The 17767-nt window shown below is 44.7% G+C and overlaps 1 protein-coding gene across 2 annotated transcripts in view; it reads right to left on the reverse strand.

Moving 5' to 3' along the window:
* Positions 1 to 17325, reverse strand: part of acbd4 (acyl-CoA binding domain containing 4) — a 48963-nt gene extending 31638 nt beyond the window's left edge. The window contains exons 1-5 of one of the 2 annotated variants that reach the window (XM_034107653.2): positions 16951 to 17322; positions 15408 to 15545; positions 14665 to 14785; positions 7593 to 7677; positions 7133 to 7253 (exon numbers count right to left, since the gene is read on the reverse strand). In XM_034107653.2, the coding sequence (XP_033963544.1) occupies positions 7133 to 7253; positions 7593 to 7677; positions 14665 to 14785; positions 15408 to 15498 (418 nt within the window). In that variant the 5' untranslated portion in view covers positions 15499 to 15545; positions 16951 to 17322. Of the gene's footprint in view, positions 1 to 7132; positions 7254 to 7592; positions 7678 to 14664; positions 14786 to 15407; positions 15546 to 16950 lie in introns of both variants that reach the window. The other variant, XM_034107654.2, reaches the window with a different exon arrangement.
* Positions 17326 to 17767: the final 442 nt, after the last annotated feature.

Here is a 17767-nt window from a genome sequence, read left to right on the forward strand (position 1 = left end):
GTCGTGGTAGATACCTCATAAATACACAAACAACAATGAATACTTACAGGTTATGTACCCGAATCTCCCACTGGTCCAAACAAAGTAGGAACAGCATCGTTATTCAGTGCCCTACGCTGTGCATATCCGGCCTGAATCGCTGAAAGGTTTGTGAAGCTTTGGTCCGTGAAATGCTGCGCACACAGTAAAATACCGGCTCGAACATCTGAAGGAACAGTGTTACAAATAAATTTCAACCAATGACTTTGTCGTGGTTCTGCCCTCGGTAAGGCATGCATTGAAGATTTCCCCTCACAATATAGGAAATAGACCCTCGTTGGCATGACTGGATACAGTTTTGAACTGAACCTGAGCTTCCAACAGTATATATGTTCTGCTGGCAGAGGGTGTGAGAGGGCCTGCAGACCTCCACTCTCAGGACAGTTCCGATGCAGACCTCCACTCTCAGGACACCTCCACTGTCAGTACAGGAAGTGCACGTTAAGAATTCCAAAATAAAATCACCACTATCAGTACAGTGCCACTTTCCAAACAGGAATGCACGCAAATACAAAATAAAATCGGATCGTGACACTTATTATATACATATGTATATATATATATATATATAGATATATAGACACCTTGTATTGTAGTTACTATCAGTAAAGCCGCAGCGCCACTTTCCGAACAGGAAATGCACGCAAATACAAAATAAAATCGTACTGACATTTATTATATACATAAAGTATATAGATATATATAAAAATAGGGACACCTTGTATTGTTTACTCTCAGTACAGCACCACTTTCCGAACAGGAAATGCACGCTAATACAACATTAAATAGCACTGACACTTATTATCTATATATGGAAGCCCATTTCCGCCACTTGAAAAAAATAAAATCCCCATGAAAAGTCATAATTATGAGATAAAAAAGTCGAAATTATGAGATAAAAAGTCATAATTATGAGATAAGAAAGTCGAAATTATGAGATAAAAAGTCATAATAATGAGATAAAAAGTCATAATTATGAGATAAAAAAGTCGAAATAATGAGATAAAAAGTCATAATTATGAGATAAGAAAGTCGAAATAATGAGATAAAAAGTCATAATTATGAGATAAAAAGTCATAATAATGAGATAGCGGCAGCTTTCCTACATATCAGAGTTCACTACGGACATTAAGCACGTGGCTGGCAAGTCGAACCTGGTTGCTGATTGCCTCTCCAGAGTCGTCATCGGTGCCGTCCAGTTGGGCCTGGACTATACTCGCATGGCGGCGGACCAGGTCACAGATCCCGGCGTCCAGGCTCTGAAGGTGGAGGGCGCGGGGCTGCGCTTGGAGGACGTAGTGTTCGGCGACGCGGGCATTACCCTCCTGTGTGACGTTTCCACGGGCCTGGCGCGGCCTGTCGTCCCTGCCAGCTGGAGGCACTCTGTGTTCGAGGCGGTGCACGGCCTATCACACCCCGGCGTTAAACCTTCGGTGCGCTTGGTGGCCGCGAAGTTTGTCTGGCATGGGCTGAAAAAGGATGTGAGGACTTGGGCCAGGGAGTGCGTGGCTTGTCAACGCGCTAAGGTGCACCGCCACACGAAGGCCCCGTTGGAGCGTTTCCTGGTGCCTGAGAGGAGGTTTGATCATGTCAACATTGACCTGGTGGGTTCGTTGCCTTCCTCTCAGGGGTTTTCCTACCTCCTCACCATGGTGGACAGAACGACCCGTTGGCCGGAGGCAGTTCCGCTCGTTTCGACATCAGCCGCAGACGTTGCCCGGGCCTTCATTGCAATGTGGGTTTGTCGTTTTGGCACCCCGTCAGACATTTCCTCAGACAGGGGCTCTCAGTTCACGTCCGAGCTCTGGAACGCTGTGGCAAGCGGTTTGGGGGTCAAGCTGCACAGGACTACCGCTTACCACCCTCAGGCTAACGGCCTCTGCGAGCGCTTTCATCGCTCCATGAAGGCGTCCCTCAAGGCCGGCCTTACGGACGGTAACTGGGTCGACAAGCTGCCCTGGGTGATGCTGGGCCTGAGGACCGCACCTAAGGAAGATCTGCAGTGTTCTACAGCGGAGATGGTCTACGGTCAGCCGCTGAGAGTTCCGGGGGATTTCCTCCCAAATGCGTCAGCTCCCTGGTCTGCCACGGCCCAGCGAGTTTTTCTGCGTGACGCGGCGGAGGCTTTCGCTCCAGTCCCGACTACTCAGCACGGTGCGTCGGGGTCTCAAGTTCCCGCGGAGCTACGCTCAGCTGGGCACGTCTTCATCCGTCACGACGCACACAGAGGCCCCCTGCAGCCCCCTTACGACGGACCTTTCCGGGTTTTGGAACACGGTGAAAAACACCTGGTGGTCGACATGGGCGGTAAGGCTGAGCACGTCTCGGTTGACCGGGTGAAGGCTGCTCACTTGGACGTGGATCGGCCGGTGGTGCTGGCTCGGCCGCCGAGACGGGGCCGTCCCCCGGCTTTGATTCCTGTCAGGGAGTGTGGACCTTTTGTTCCGGTCCCTCCTCTGTCAGGGGCCGCACGGGCGGAGGTCGCTGTACCGACTCCGGTGCGCAGGTCTCGTGGGGGCAGGCGGATTGTTCCTCCCCGCCATACGGATTTTGTTTATACGTGAATTCTGGGGGGGCTTGTGTGGTGACACGTCATTGGACATAATTCACCTCTCTTATTGTGTTGCCACACGGACCTTTTAGTGGGAACACCTGTAGAGTTAGCCCTCATTCCTGCTAGCTCGTTAAGCAGAGCAGACGTTGTGTTGACCTCTCTATAACTAAATGGATAATAAAGATTGGAACTCCGTTCTGAATACACCGCCTCCGACTCCCTTTTCCTGGCGCTACAACATCTTGTATTTTAGTTACACCCGCTAGACAACAGTGGAAGGTTCGAGAAACAACCGTGTTTGCCGGGTGCACCGCGGCGGAGCTGGGGAGGTTCCAGCTGGGAACCTCCACCCCGCTGCACCCGTGGGACCCCTGGACGGTGCGTCTTGGTCGGCCGGCGCGGAGGCCCTCCGGCAGTAGGTCGCGTTGGCCATTCGATCAGTGAGAGGAGAGGAGAAAAATGCAACACAAATTGTCAAAATCCGTTAATATATGGATGCGTGTGGGGGGGGGGGGGGTGGGGGCTGGACACAGGCCGTGGGGGGACACCCGAGACCGGGCAATGTCCCCGGGTGAAATAGCCAAACAAATAATAAAACCGGGGAAAAGTGAAAAAAAGTGTCCGAAAATAGGCACTCGTGAGGAGGGCAGAGTCCCCTGTCAACTCCCGTTACATTCCTCCATGGTGTCATTTGAGCGAAAAACTTTTACGAGAACCAGGCTGGGGGGTCAAAAGGGCTTGACCAAGGCCGACCCAAAGTGCACGGTGGTCGGACTCATCACCTCCGTGATGAGGCTCCATTGTGATTTGAAAACTTCCATCAAACGAGTCCTTCGGTGGGCGGGAAAAAAACGCGTCAGAATCGCCACTTCCTGTACTGACAGTGGAGGTGTCCTGAGAGTGGAGGTCTGCACCGGAACTGTCCTGAGAGTGGAGGTCTGCAGGCAGGCTCCCATGGAGGGTGTGGCCTCTGGGTATTGACCAAGCGGCAAACTCTGGGGAAGAGCCGGGAAGCCAATACGGAAGTGCCACACACTGCAGTTCATATATGGGCCGATAGGCGATGGCTGCAGAAAGGAGCGATTTCCATAGACCCCCATGTTAAAATGCCCAATTTTACAGCAGAAAAAAACATGTTTCTACCCCTGGCTCCATACATTTGTATTATCGATATAGTTAGATTCCACCTTCATGATTATGGATCTGTGAGTGAATTGTTTTCTAACGCGACCCTTTTATTTATATTAGGTCTTAACGTTTGTGCATAAATTAGGACGTGGTCACATTGAGTGACGGCTCTGTCAAGTGCCTGCCGCTGCTTCTTGTCTCTCTGCTAGCTGCTCCGTGAAGCTAGCTACAGGGACTCTGCCTGCTCAGCTCATCCAGGAAACACAACTTGTAGCCGGCCGTGGTTGTTTGTTCTTCATGCTTATATATCGGACTATTGTGACTCACTCTGCGGTTAAAACAGACGGTGCATGAATGCGGCAAGTAAAATTCGAGTGCTTTATTTATGTGTTAATGATTTTAATCAGCTACGTAATGAATGGTAAGGCTTGGGTTAGCATGTAAGATAGTGGTAGCTACATCGGTGCTAACGATGCTAATCGTAGCCTCCAAGTTAAAATCATAGACTGTATATAAAAGTTAAAACGAAATAGACAAGTGTTAAGCGTTAAGTGGGATAATACTGTTGAACAAACGGCTTCTGTTTGAGGTTGATAAAATAAGGTTACATCCTTGTAACTTAGAGATATTTTATTATATAGGTAGAACTGTATGCATCTTAAGGTTAATTTAAATTGGCTATGCTCAAGTATGTAGACAAGCTAATGTTGAAGTAGTGTATGTGAAATCAACCTCACAATAAGATGTGTGTATATTACAATTATTAATGTCATATTTCAAGATGATTACTTAGATATTACAATATGGTTGATTGAGCTGGAGTTCATTATCGAGCTTACACGTTAACGTCACAGTCATCTGAAGAACGAACCCAAACCTTATTGTTTTTATTAATTGCATTACCAAATGGGTATCAAATAAACAGTAAGCATTGGTAACACAACTTCCAAAGTTACAGTAAAATAAAAAGGACCCTGACTCGGACAATACACAATCCAACATGTTCAACAGAAGAGAATCAGTTATATTGTTTGTACACATGGTACTTTACATATATATCTGTTTGTTTAAGGTGTCCAGGTGATGCAGACAGGCTGGACCAGAGAGTGAGAGACAGAACTGGACTCCTCACAGCAGTGAACTTCAGCTCAGGTACAAAGACTCTTTTTTCATACTGTACAAAGAATCAAGAAAGATATTGGTTTAAATGAATGAAGTATTGACTTGAATACACACTGATATACATTCCAATAAACAATACTAAATACTAGATCACCTACACATCAGTTAAGTTGAGGGTTTATTCCATGCAAAAAGTTACATTTAGATGTCAACAAGCACTATGATTTTGTCAGCTTTCTAATTTAATGTATTGAAGGCAAAGATATTTAACACATAGTGAGAACTGCTACTATTTATCTCTCAATATTGTCTGTAAAAAAACGTGGTAAAAGTTATTCTTTCAGTGAGACAACAGAGCAAGCTTCTACAGTTGCACTACGTTTTGATAAAAGTTCAATATTATTTTGATAATAACATATATTTCAATGTTGATGAACTTCATACTGTTCATTCTCTGATTGTCTTTGTAGCTCACTGTTGAAATAAAAAAAAAACTTTACAATTACAAAATAATGATATCTACAGCCCCTAAACACACAAACACACTGCTTTCATAAATAACACACTTGTTCTGCAATAATATGTCATTTTTGTTAGGAAAGGACATGCCTGAAAGACACGACATTTTCTCCTTCTCTGAGGGTCAAGAAGAACATCCAAGAGGAACATTAAAAGCTGATGTTATGAGATTTTAAGACCACTAAGAAACTACTTTTATTGTAAAAACAGTCAGCTGATCGAATGCACCTACACTTCATCAGCTGATTATTTCTATTCGCCTCACTTTATGAGCTTCACATTGCTTGTGCCTTGTACCGCAGAGCGACATCACAAATAAATGGGGCCAATCTTCAGTCAGATGTGAATGTGTAATCTAACATTTTCAGTAAGAATAATGGACGAAAGGAATGCAAATACAAATACAATTTATTGAAATGTGAACCAAAAGTTAATCAAATGTTTTAAATAAAAAGCACATATGGACAGAAGGTGTAAACCTATTACATTTATAAGTAAACACATTTAGTCAAATAAAGTGACAGACTAGGCCTGTGCAGTTGGTATCAGCTTTGCCCAGCATGGGCTCCTCCATCAGGCCTGGTCCTCCTCGCAGAGGAAAGACCCTCAGTCCTCTCCAAACCAACAGACTGAATGTCCATCACACGGAGGTTTCTCCCTGAAGTCTCTGCAGCTCTCTGGACACCACGCTGAATATGAGAGGGGGAAAATGAAAATAATAAATGCTTTAGACAATAAGAAACATAAAGTTGACTGTTGAGTTGCTATATAATACTATTACTGTATAACTAATATCTCAGGTTAAGAGGCACAAAGATTGGTCTTTAAATACATGTTGTCTTTTGAATTGTTTGTCTAAAGTCAAGGATCTAGAACTGGTACTTAGTTTTAATGATACAGTCTGGTTATTATGCTGTTTGGAGGAGGCCTCACAGGTAAGAGCACTAACTAGCTACCATCACATGTACCTTAGCTTGACTTAAATGTATTAAACGTGTAGTTAAGTGATATCAAAATACAAATAACTAATGTCATGCAAACATATTAATATTTGCTTGATTCCAGTGTTGAATTTAGCACAATTGCATACAAACATTAAGGGGTTTTAAGATTCTGAAGTATTATGCTAAAAACTCAATAACTTAGATTATTATTTATAGTTTTGCTGAATAGTTTTATGTCCGCTTACCTTAGAAACGTAAAATCCGACGGCAGTATGCAGATGGGGAGCATGTTAGCTTAGCTTGGTAGCTTCAGCTAGCTCTGGAACTTCCAGCTCGGTGGCAGCAGGTCCCGCCTCGGCTCCGCCTCTTTGCCCTTATTTGGAGCAGGCTGGAACAGGCGGGAGTTGAACTCTGACGTCACTGTCGAGCCGTTAGTGGCCGACTCCGCCTACTAAGGGCTTCTCTGCAGATTCCTATGGGTGACGTCACGGACCCTACGTCCATTTATATATACAGTCTATGGTATTGACACATCGGAGAACCCAGGAAGAAAACAATGGCAAATGAGAAATCTCGAACAAGGCGTTTTGGGGCAGCATAGACAGGTCTTTTCTGTGTTAGAGTTTTACTTGCTACAGGGTGTACTTTGTGGGGTTTTGACTCTGCAGACCGTTTACATGCATAAAAACCTTCATAACACAACTTGTTAGAATCAGTTCACCATAAATATTATTGGTCAACTTATCAGATGAGGAGTGCACTGACGCGAGCAGATGTTATTTCAATCAAATATTCTGATGATAACGTGACAGCAGATATGCCTGACCTTCTCTGAGAGTGAGCAGCTCCTCTGGGGGCCGTGGCATGTCGTCCATCACCAGGTAGAGCGGCTCAAAGTGGTGGAAGAGCGAGGCCGTCTTCTCGTTCATGGAAACGCTGTCGATGACCTGAAGAGCCAGAGGACACTTTTAATCATCTCTGAACTGATAATTCCAGCTTTTATTTGTATTTTATTATGATGCCTCACTTCATATTCACAAGTTTATTGTGAATTGATTCAAGTCAAGAGTTAAAAAACTATTTATCACCAGACCTAAATAAAAATAAATATTGTTAGCAGCTAGTTAGCTGAGTTGACTGAGTCTAACTGGGATTTCAGCTCTTACTCTTCATTTAAAAAATATGTATATATTTAATGGGGATATCCTTTTCTTCATCTGCAAATGCTATCACGCCAGAAATGTTCAGTTAAAATATGTGAATGAAATGGTTGTTATAAAAGGTACCTCCTGTGCTACTTTCTTCATCTCGTCCACGTATGCGGCCATGGCGCTCTCAGTGTTCATCCCCCCCAGCCGGCACCACACATCCCTACACACACACACACACACACACACACACACACACTTTGATCTAACGAGACGGTATGTAGCATGCAACACTCAACATTAAGAATTGCATTAATCCAGCTTCAGGGACAAGTGCACTGGGGCTGAGAGAGAACACACACACACACACACACACAAAACCTTTACATCACATCTGATAAAACAAACCCTTTGACACGAAGCTTAATGTTGACGGTCATTTGAATGTTGGACAATCTTACTTCAAAAATCGTATTTATATGCAAACATGGAAAAGATTTAAACTGTGTCATCTATGCTTTTATGACATCAAAGGTTAGATTGCTACTGTGAAGCTTCTCCTGGACCAGAGTGCTGCAGTAAGACACAATAACCAACACAAACATGTAAATACCGGCAATCATAGCGTCCCTATACCTCACGTTTCAGATAGTAATCATTACTTTAGGGACGTAGGTTGTGGTGGAGAGACACCTACATATTTTGGGATGGTACTCATTTGAAAATTGTGTTTAGGGTAGAATATCTTCATTAAAAGAAAAACCAAACATATTCTTTCTAAACAAAAGGGTGCAATTAAAGAGTATGTCCTTGTTAAGTTGGTCTGTTGCTAATATAGTGTAAGTAAGAGAAAAATCTATCTATTTGAAGAGCTGGTCCAGATAGTTGATGACATTTCTTCTTGTCCTATGTTATTATATGTTATGTATTAATTGATTCAAAGAAGAAGCACTATTATCATACTGCAGGTTTAATCATATTTGCTATATATACTCTCTCTCTCATTTTGTTTGTACAGCCTAACGGCCACTAGGGAACCTCCTAAATCTATGGATTTTACAGGTAAAATTAACCACCTTTAACACTACGGGCTCTATGACCTGTCCGCGCCCGCCACCTTTAAGCGGCGGGCTCCAGCAGGAAGAGCTGGTTGATGACCTCTCAAGACTGAGAGTACTGCTAGGAGAAGGAGACAAGGCACACCTTGCTGCCCAATATGTATACACATGCCACAACCTGAGGGACAGTGAATGACACACACGTTGAAATGTAATTATATCACTGTATATATATCATCAATAATATGTAAACATTTGAAATGTATGTTTAGCTGCCAAAATGTACGTGTCCGCCATTGTTCCTTTAGAAATGTTAGTTTTTCACTCCGACGGGGGGAGGTAGAGAAGAAAGGAGTAAGAGACAGGACCGAGAGAGAGATGAACAGAGAGATAAGAGAGAATGAGAGGCGAGAGAGTAGAGAGAGAGAGAGAGAGCGAGAGAGAGAGATTAGAGAGAGCGAGAGAGAGAGCGAGAGGTGAGATCGTGAGTATCACGCTCTCTCTCGCTCTATCTCTCCTCTCTCTCTCTCTCTCTCTCTCTCTCTCTCTCTCTCTCTCTCTCTCTCTCTCTCTCTCTCTCTCTCTCTCTCTCTCTCTCTCTCTCTCTCTACATTTCAAATGTTTACATATTATTGATGATATATACAGTGATATAATTACATTTGTGTGTGTGTGTGTGTGTGTGTGTGTGTGTCTCCTTCTCCTAGGAGTACTCTCAGTCTTGAGAGGTCATCAACCTCCTTGAAACCTGGGATTACAGAGTTCAACTTGTTCCAGTAAACGCTCCTTACTTCGTTGAATGTTTGGCACTTCAGGAGGAAGTGCATCTCTGTCTCGGTCTCACCTGTCGTACATTGTGCTATAATGCGTTTGACTGCGATTGGTGTTTGGAGAGTAGTGCTGCTGAGAGACTGGTCAGAGTGGCTCTGAGAGGGGGCAGCTAGCCTCAGCACCAGCTGCCATAGGGGACTCTTTTCTGGGGTCAGCTCTTGGCTCTGGAGGGCTTTGGAGTGGAGGGTGTCTCGGGGGCTGGATCTAAGGTGGTTAAAGAATGTTAGTGCTCTCTCTTGAGTGTTGATGATCAGTGGGTATCTGCCTAATTCTGCTCTACATGCATTTGTTGGTGTTTTTCTCTGAACACGTAAAATGTATCTGCAGAATTCTGCATGTAAAGACTCTGCTGGATGTTTGTCCCAGCGGGCATAGCTCTGGTGCCTGAGTGGACCCCATACTTCACTACCGTACAGCGCAATGGGCTGGATCACACTATCAAAGATTTTGAGCCAGATTTTAACTGGAATTTGGACATTATAAAATGTTCTCTTAATTGCATTTAGAGCTCTTCTGGCTTTTTCTTTGAGTGCATTCACTGCCATGTTGAAACTTCCCGATGCTGTTATGGTTAAACCGAGGTAGGTGTAACTCATACTATGTTCGATGATATGATTGTTTATGGTAAACTGGTATTTGTTCTCCTGACATCTGGGGCGTTTTTGGAAAACCATGACATTAGTTTTCTTCATATTGACTGCCAGGGCCCAGTCCTTACAGTACTGGTCTACTATGTCCAGCTGCTGCTGGAGTCCTTGTTCAGTAGGAGACAGCAGAACAAGGTCATCAGCATAAAGCAGACACTTCACCTCTCTATCTAGGAGGGAGAGGCCAGGAGCAGCACAGTGATCCAACTGAACAGCAAGTTCATTTATAACCCTGACGAACGCCTCTTCTCTGGGTGAAGAATTCAGTTTGTTTGTCTCCAATTTTCAGAAGTCGGGTGCACAGGGTGTGCAGCATTATCCTGATGTCTCCCAGTTCAGAGGTAGCAGGGGGAGGGAGGGTGGCAGCAGGCTGGGCTACAACTGCAGCATAGCTCCGCTGCTGTAGGCGGGGAGGGAGACGAGGAGCAGCTGTTGCTGCATATCTCTGCTGCTGATGTTGTGCAGGTGTTGAGCTGGGTGAAAGTAGCCTCCTCTGGGTGTGTTGGGGGCGTGGGGAGTGGGAGGTCCAGGCTGAGCTGTTGTGTCTCCTCACAGCAGGGGTGGTGATCCTGGGGTGGTGATGGGGAGGAAGCGGTCTGGGAGGGTCTATTGGGCCTCTAGAGGAGGGGGTGGGAGGGGTGCGTCCCAGGGCTGCATCTTTGAGGGTCTTTGCAAATATCCCCACCCTCTCTCTGTGTAGGTGGAGTCCATCATAGAGGTCCCAGGGGCCAATGGTTGAGTGGAGGGCCAGGTGGACATTTGGTAAGGTGGCACATCCTTTTCTGATCTCCATATTAATGTCATGGATGACATGAGGAGGGGTGTCTGTCCTAGGCAGCAGGGTGGAGACCACAATGCGGGTGTCGGGGAATTCCTTACTGGCCTGCTCCGCCATTTTCCTCACTGCCTCAGCAGTGTCCCTACGGAGGGTGTGCAGGTCATTTGTTCCCGTGTGGATCACCAGGTACTGAGGGCTCCTGAGGGTCTCCTTCTTCAACAGCTTCATGGCCTGGCCTGTGGTGCTGCAGTGTTTAGACAGCACCTTTTTATCAGGAAAAAGCTTTCTTGGGTCCAGGAACTTCCCGTTTGAGTCAGTCAGCAGGACCACTTGTGGGTCTTGTTCTTCAGGCTGAGTAGAGGGAGGCTGGGGTGGGCAGAGCTGGCTGTGGGCAGCTGGCTGTGTGGGTGTATCAGGAGGGGCCAGGGTGTTGTTGGGCTGGGTGCTGAGCAGAGAGGGTGGGCCAAGGACACTGGCAGGGAGAGTCTGTGTCTCTCTGCTCGTCATTGTGAGGACTGATGAGAGTTTCTCTGTCAGGTGCTGGACCTGCCTGGTGAAGCTCTTCTCTCTACACTCAGCATCCTCCCTCAGGTGCTGGACCTGCCTGGTGAAGCTCTTCTCTCTACACTCAGCATCCTCCCTCACGTGCTGGACCTGCCTGGTGAAGCTCTTCTCTCTACACTCAGCATCCTCCCTCACCTTGGCTAACTGAACACGGAGCACACTGTTCTCCTGTTTGAGTGCCTCTACACTTCCTCTGAGGTCAGATGCCAAGGCCTCGTTGTGGCTCTTGAGCTGCTGGAGGTCCTCTTTAAGCTGCTGCAGAGTGTTGTCTGGGGGACCAGACTGCCTGGCCTGGGTCCGCTCTTTGAATTCTGCAAAGTCCAGCTCCAGCAGGGCCACACTCTCCTTCAGCCGATTGTTGGAGCTGGCCGGTGTGGGAGGGGCAGAGATGGACAAGGTGTTGGGATTCTCTATTGGGCTCTCATCACCTTCGCTGTCAGAGGGGACACCAGAGGGGACATCAGAGGGGACATTGATCCTCTTTGTGTCCACCTCAGCTTTCAACAGGGGGAATGCCTCTTGGAATGACTCCAGGTTGGCTTCATTCCCTTGGACCATGACCTTTCCTTTGGTGTAGTATGTGATGGTGAGCAGAGGGTCATCTTTGTCAAGGTGTTCATCTTTACAGATTTTTAATCTGCCTCCTGAGCCGATGCCCTCTCTGGAGACGTGTGCATACTTGCTGCACAGAGTATCTTTCCAGATGTAGATGGAGTCAGTGAAGAATATGAGGTTGTTCTTCTTCCTTCCTTCTCTTTGTTGGGCATAGTCAGTGAAGAGGACCTCTGGGTTTCCACACAGTGTCTTCTCCTTGTGTTTGTCCTTTGCATTTACACTCTTGCATTTAGCAGGATATACAATCTCTCTTCCCTCTGCTCTGAGAGCTGAGAAGTTATTTTTTGCCTGCTGGACAGTTTCCATGGCGACCACTTGTTTTGTTCCAAAGAGATGCTCCAGATTTTAACTGGAATTTGGACATTATAAAATGTTCTCTTAATTGCATTTAGAGCTCTTCTGGCTTTTTCTTTGAGTGCATTCTGCCATGTTGAAACTTCCCGATGCTGTTATGGTTAAACCGAGGTAGGTGTAACTCATACTATGTTCGATGATATGATTGTTTATGGTAAACTGGTATTTGTTCTCCTGACATCTGGGGCGTTTTTGGAAAACCATGACATTAGTTTTCTTCATATTGACTGCCAGGGCCCAGTCCTTACAGTACTGGTCTACTATGTCCAGCTGCTGCTGGAGTCCTTGTTCAGTAGGAGACAGCAGAACAAGGTCATCAGCATAAAGCAGACACTTCACCTCTCTATCTAGGAGGGAGAGGCCAGGAGCAGCATATCTCTCTCTCTCTCTCTCTCTCTCTCGGAGGGAGAGGCCAGGAGCAGCACAGTGATCCAACTGAACAGCAAGTTCATTTATATATATATTAAATAAAGTGGGACTTAAATTGCAACCCTGACGAACGCCTCTTCTCTGGGTGAAGAATTCAGTTTGTTTGTCTCCAATTTTAACAGCACATTTATTCTCTAAATACATTGATTTAACCAGATCGTACATTTTGCCCCCTATACCACAATGTAGAAGTCTATAATAGAGCCCTTCGTGCCAAATAGAGTCCAAAGCTTTTTTGAAATCAATGAAACAAGTGAATATTTTACCATGTTGTGTTTGGTGTACATGTTTGTTAACTAAAGTGTGAAGGGTACACACATGGTCGGTGGTGCGGTGTTTTGGAAGGAAGCCAATTTGATTTTGACTCAAGATGGATTGTTGGTTAAGGAAATCTTGTATTCTTTTATTTAGAATGCTACAGAATAATGTCCCCAGACAGCTGCTGACACAGATGCCACGGTAGTTATTAGGGTCTGATTTGTCTCCACTCTTATGAATGGGGGAAATGAGCCCTTTGCACCAGATGTCAGGAAAACATCCTGACTGCAATACGATATTGAACAGCTTTAACACTGTACCCTGCATCTCTGGGGTGCTGCATCGGAGCATTTCATTTTTAATGTTGTCTGGGCCACAAGCTTTCCTTGGCCGGAGAGATTGTGTCTGTGTGGTCAATTCTTCCCAAGTCATTGGGAAATCAAGAGGGTTTTGGTTGTCTTTAATAGTTTCTTCTAATGTTTGGAGTTTCTCTTTTGTAATACACTGATTTGAATTTATTAGATTTATTGGTATGTCTTTGTACAAACTTTCAAAATGTTCTCTCCAGATGTCACCGTTTTGGATGGGTAATGCTCTCTCTCTCTCTCTCTCGGCTTTGTATGGTAATGTATTCATTGTATTGCATTGTTATATTACCATTAAAATAGATTATTGTTTTTAACTGGATTCCTTCCTGTATGATAACCAGCTTGTTAGGGATGCGCGGAGATTTGGAAAGCGGACCAGTTGTCCAACAAAATCTCTATCAACCCCCAGACTCGGAGGAGCACAGGGATGTCAGTATTGTTTATGAAGCAGGGTATAGAAAGTAGCTACATTATTTATTTACTTTTACAAACAGTGAGCAGCTGCAGCATGTGTGTTGCAGGACATGTGTAAGCGTGCAAGCGTCTTTGAGTTGTAGAAAAGCGCTAGGCCTATAGGCTATAAATATAATAATAATAACTTTATTTGTATAGCACCTTTCATCCAGGGGATTGCAGTTCAAAGTGCTTTACCTCAGTAAAAAATAAGACATCAAATCAGTGTAAAACAAGCAGCAAGAGCAAAGCATAAAGTGGGATAAAATAATTAAAAATAAAAACATGGGGAATAAAACATAGAGAAATAGTGCAATGTCAATCACAGAGAATAGTGCAGTATAATAGTGTAAAATGCTTTGGTAAAGAGAAGTTTTAAGCTGCCTTTTAAAAATGCCTAATGTATTGGCTTCCCTAATATTGTTGGGTAACATGTTCCACAGTTTTGGGGCGTAGTTTACAAACTGACTTACGTTAGCGGTGTTGTAAAAACCGTGGGAAAATGTAAAATACGATGATGAAGAAGAAGATTCAAGTGGCCCCAATTTTTGTCCATTCTGGACGAGTGAAAAATGTATTTGTATCACACTGGGCTTATATGCAGGTGCGCTTTATAGTCCGAAAAGTACGGTACACTGATCACAAGAAACTCCATGAAGAGACACTTATTAAATGTGTGTTTTAGTGTTTACTGGAAACCTTTCTAATGGAAATCTGAAGTAGAGTATAAACAGCTAGCCTTTATTTTGCTAGAGGAAATACAAGCACTTGTAAAAGCGGAGTAGCTCCTGTATGTGGTACTGAAACTGACCTGATTCATCACAATGACATTCAAGCACTCACACACATACACACCATTTGTAGCGACCAACTGGGTCCCAGAAGCCGGGCCGGGGGACAGTACAGGGTCCACACACTGCCTGCTTGTACAGACTGTAGAAACGCAGCATCACCTCATAGGACGGCTGGTAGGAGCCTGCAGAAAACAAAGATCCTTATCAGGAATGTTCAACTGTCTGCTGACTTCTACCTCGACTACAGGGAACCCACATAGGGACTATTAGGATCATAGGAAGCTCATTTTCAATGTACTTTCAGGTCAAAGAGCTTTAAGCTGTGTTCAGAAATCTAAGAGTTCATGTTTTAACATTAAAGCGATTTAACTGGCCAAATGAATCAATTCAGTTAATATGACTTTGTCACAAGTGGAGTTTGGAGAGGATGTATGGCAGACATGTCACAAGTTAATGTATCAATAAAATGTGCTGGTCACTCTTCTTTGTAAAAACAGCATTAACCCAAACTCTATTACAAATGTTGGGGCAATGTTTAACAAAGAGCTACACTGGAATTCCACTTGATGTTTTCAATTATGAGATTGAATGATGCTGATGATACTACTTTTCATTCAAAGATCTGCTTGATAAAACTCAAAATATCCAGAAAACCATACATAGTTATTAAGGTCTTACTACATGCTGGCTGCTACACTTGGCTTCTCTAGACCAACAGTTTCTGAGTGATGTTCTGTTGGACACTGACTGTGTGCTCAGCAGCAAACCTTCTGACACACATGAGATAATGGGATGGCTGTGTACCATTCTTAGGGAGGTTATGGATGACATCCACAGCAGCCTGAAAGCGCTTCTGGTGATCAACCACAGGCTGTGCCATAGCCAGGACTGGCATGACACTGGGACTTGTTTAATCCAGCTTCAGGGACAAGTGCACTGGGGCTGAGAGCACACACACACACACACACACACACACACACACACACACACACACACACACACACACACACACACACACACACACACACACACACACACACACACACACACACACACACACACACACACACACACACACACACACACACACACACACACACACACACACACACACACACACACACACACACACACACACACACACACACACACACACACACACACACACACACACACACACACACACACACACACACACACACACACACACACACACAGACAGAAATGTAATTATATCACAGTTAGAGTGGAATCATCAACTGACGTTACATGACACACACTTTGATCTAACGAGACGGTAAGTAGCATGCAACACTCAACATTAAGTATTGCATATTTAACAGGTTACTTTTGTAACATGTAGGCTACCATACACTCTAATATACAGGTTCTGTACATCAATGTAATAAAAAACATGTAGTAAAACACAAGGGAGTTTGCTAAGCTAGACAACTTACCTCTAGCTAACCAAGTTGTGCAGGTGTGACGTTGTTACCTTATAAGATGTGGGCCGAACAACTGGTGATATTCTATAACGGTATAGGCAGATGTATCAGGGGGGTGGCCTGTCGAATAACCAGGAAATACACATTTCGATCGCTTATTCTATCGTTTACATAGATCTTTTGGTATATTTGGCTCCATAGGAACACTTTGATGCACATTCAGTACCAGTCTGTGAGGTTGTGGTTGCGATGCCGATATGCGGACGCGTACAGCGAGGACTACAAAAAGACACACGAGGTGACTGGGGATGTGTGTTCAAAACATTGCAAGCTTGAATAAATCATTTAAACCATTTATTTTTGCCAGACTTATTACTGAATATCATTCTTAATGTGATACCAAGTCCACCTGAGACCTGTGTACACCTTCAGACAGCCTCCAAGTGAAGCACACGTTGTTTACTCACAGTTTGAAAGCAGCATGTAGAAGTCTTCAGCTGAGGAGCTGTGAGTGACCCGCCCAGGATAAACTGTGATACGACTTCTGTGGCTTGTTCTTGTTGTCAGTCTTATATTTGTATCATGTATCATTATTAATATGATGTCGAGTTTATTTGAGACCCGTTTATACTTTCATACCGTCTGTTAGTGAAACATACAGTCTGTCTGAGTTGTTTACACGCAGCGTGGAGAGCTGTGGTGAACAGTGATCCGCTCAGATTAAACTGTGATACGACTTCTGTGGCTATCAACCAGCGATCATGTTTAATATTAAAGACTACACACATGTATCCCTTATCAAAACGGTATTCTGCACTTTGCCACACTTATCCAGATAAGATGTTATTCGGTAACAGGTAAACGTTAGGTTAGTTAGCAGTTAGCTCTTTAACTTGTCTTACCTCACTTGCCGCCACTTTCCATGCCCAGACAGTGTTATCCAGCGGCTCAGCCTGTATCAGAAGTACACGAGGATGTGTGTCTCTGTTATGTATGGGGTTATTTTCTTTTGGCGGAACAGTGTTGTTGTTACCTGACCGGCTGGGCTATCAGGCAAACTCTACGCAAATCATGTCCGGACACTTCTTCTTCTTCTGCTGCTGTTTATTCGGAGGTAGCTGTTGGCAACTACCGAGTGGGTGCATTAGCTCCCCCTCCTGGACTGGACTGCACACAGTAGATTGGCAGGAAAACAAACACACTAGAGGCTTCTCAATTCTTAAATTTACCCTCCTCGACTCCCCTCCTCGAGACTTAGTCCCGCCCACAGGAGATGTGAGCGGAGGACCGAGGAGGGGAACCGAGGAGAGAGGAGGGGAAGCAGCAGACGTTTAAAGAAATGAGAACTCCTCTCCTCTGAGCGGTCATATTAAAGCGACGTCCGTTCATTATTACGTGGCAACAGCTGCATCAGCTGTCGAGTGTTTTGTCATATTTTATAATCTCTGTTAGATCAGCTGAACATTGTTCCCCCACATTTACTTTGAATTCATTGAGAGTGCGGTATAATGAGACAATACCAGGCTACAGATGCGGACACACACACACACACACACACACACACACACACACACACACACACACACACACACACACACACACACACACACACACACACACACACACACACACACACACACACACACGTAAATATATGCAGGGCTCTCAAGTTTTGAACAGAGTTCAGAGTGAGATGTTGGCAGCGGCGGGGCTTTGGGT

Source organism: Pseudochaenichthys georgianus, chromosome 19, assembly GCF_902827115.2.
Source record: "Pseudochaenichthys georgianus chromosome 19, fPseGeo1.2, whole genome shotgun sequence".
Classification (NCBI taxonomy): domain Eukaryota; kingdom Metazoa; phylum Chordata; class Actinopteri; order Perciformes; family Channichthyidae; genus Pseudochaenichthys; species Pseudochaenichthys georgianus.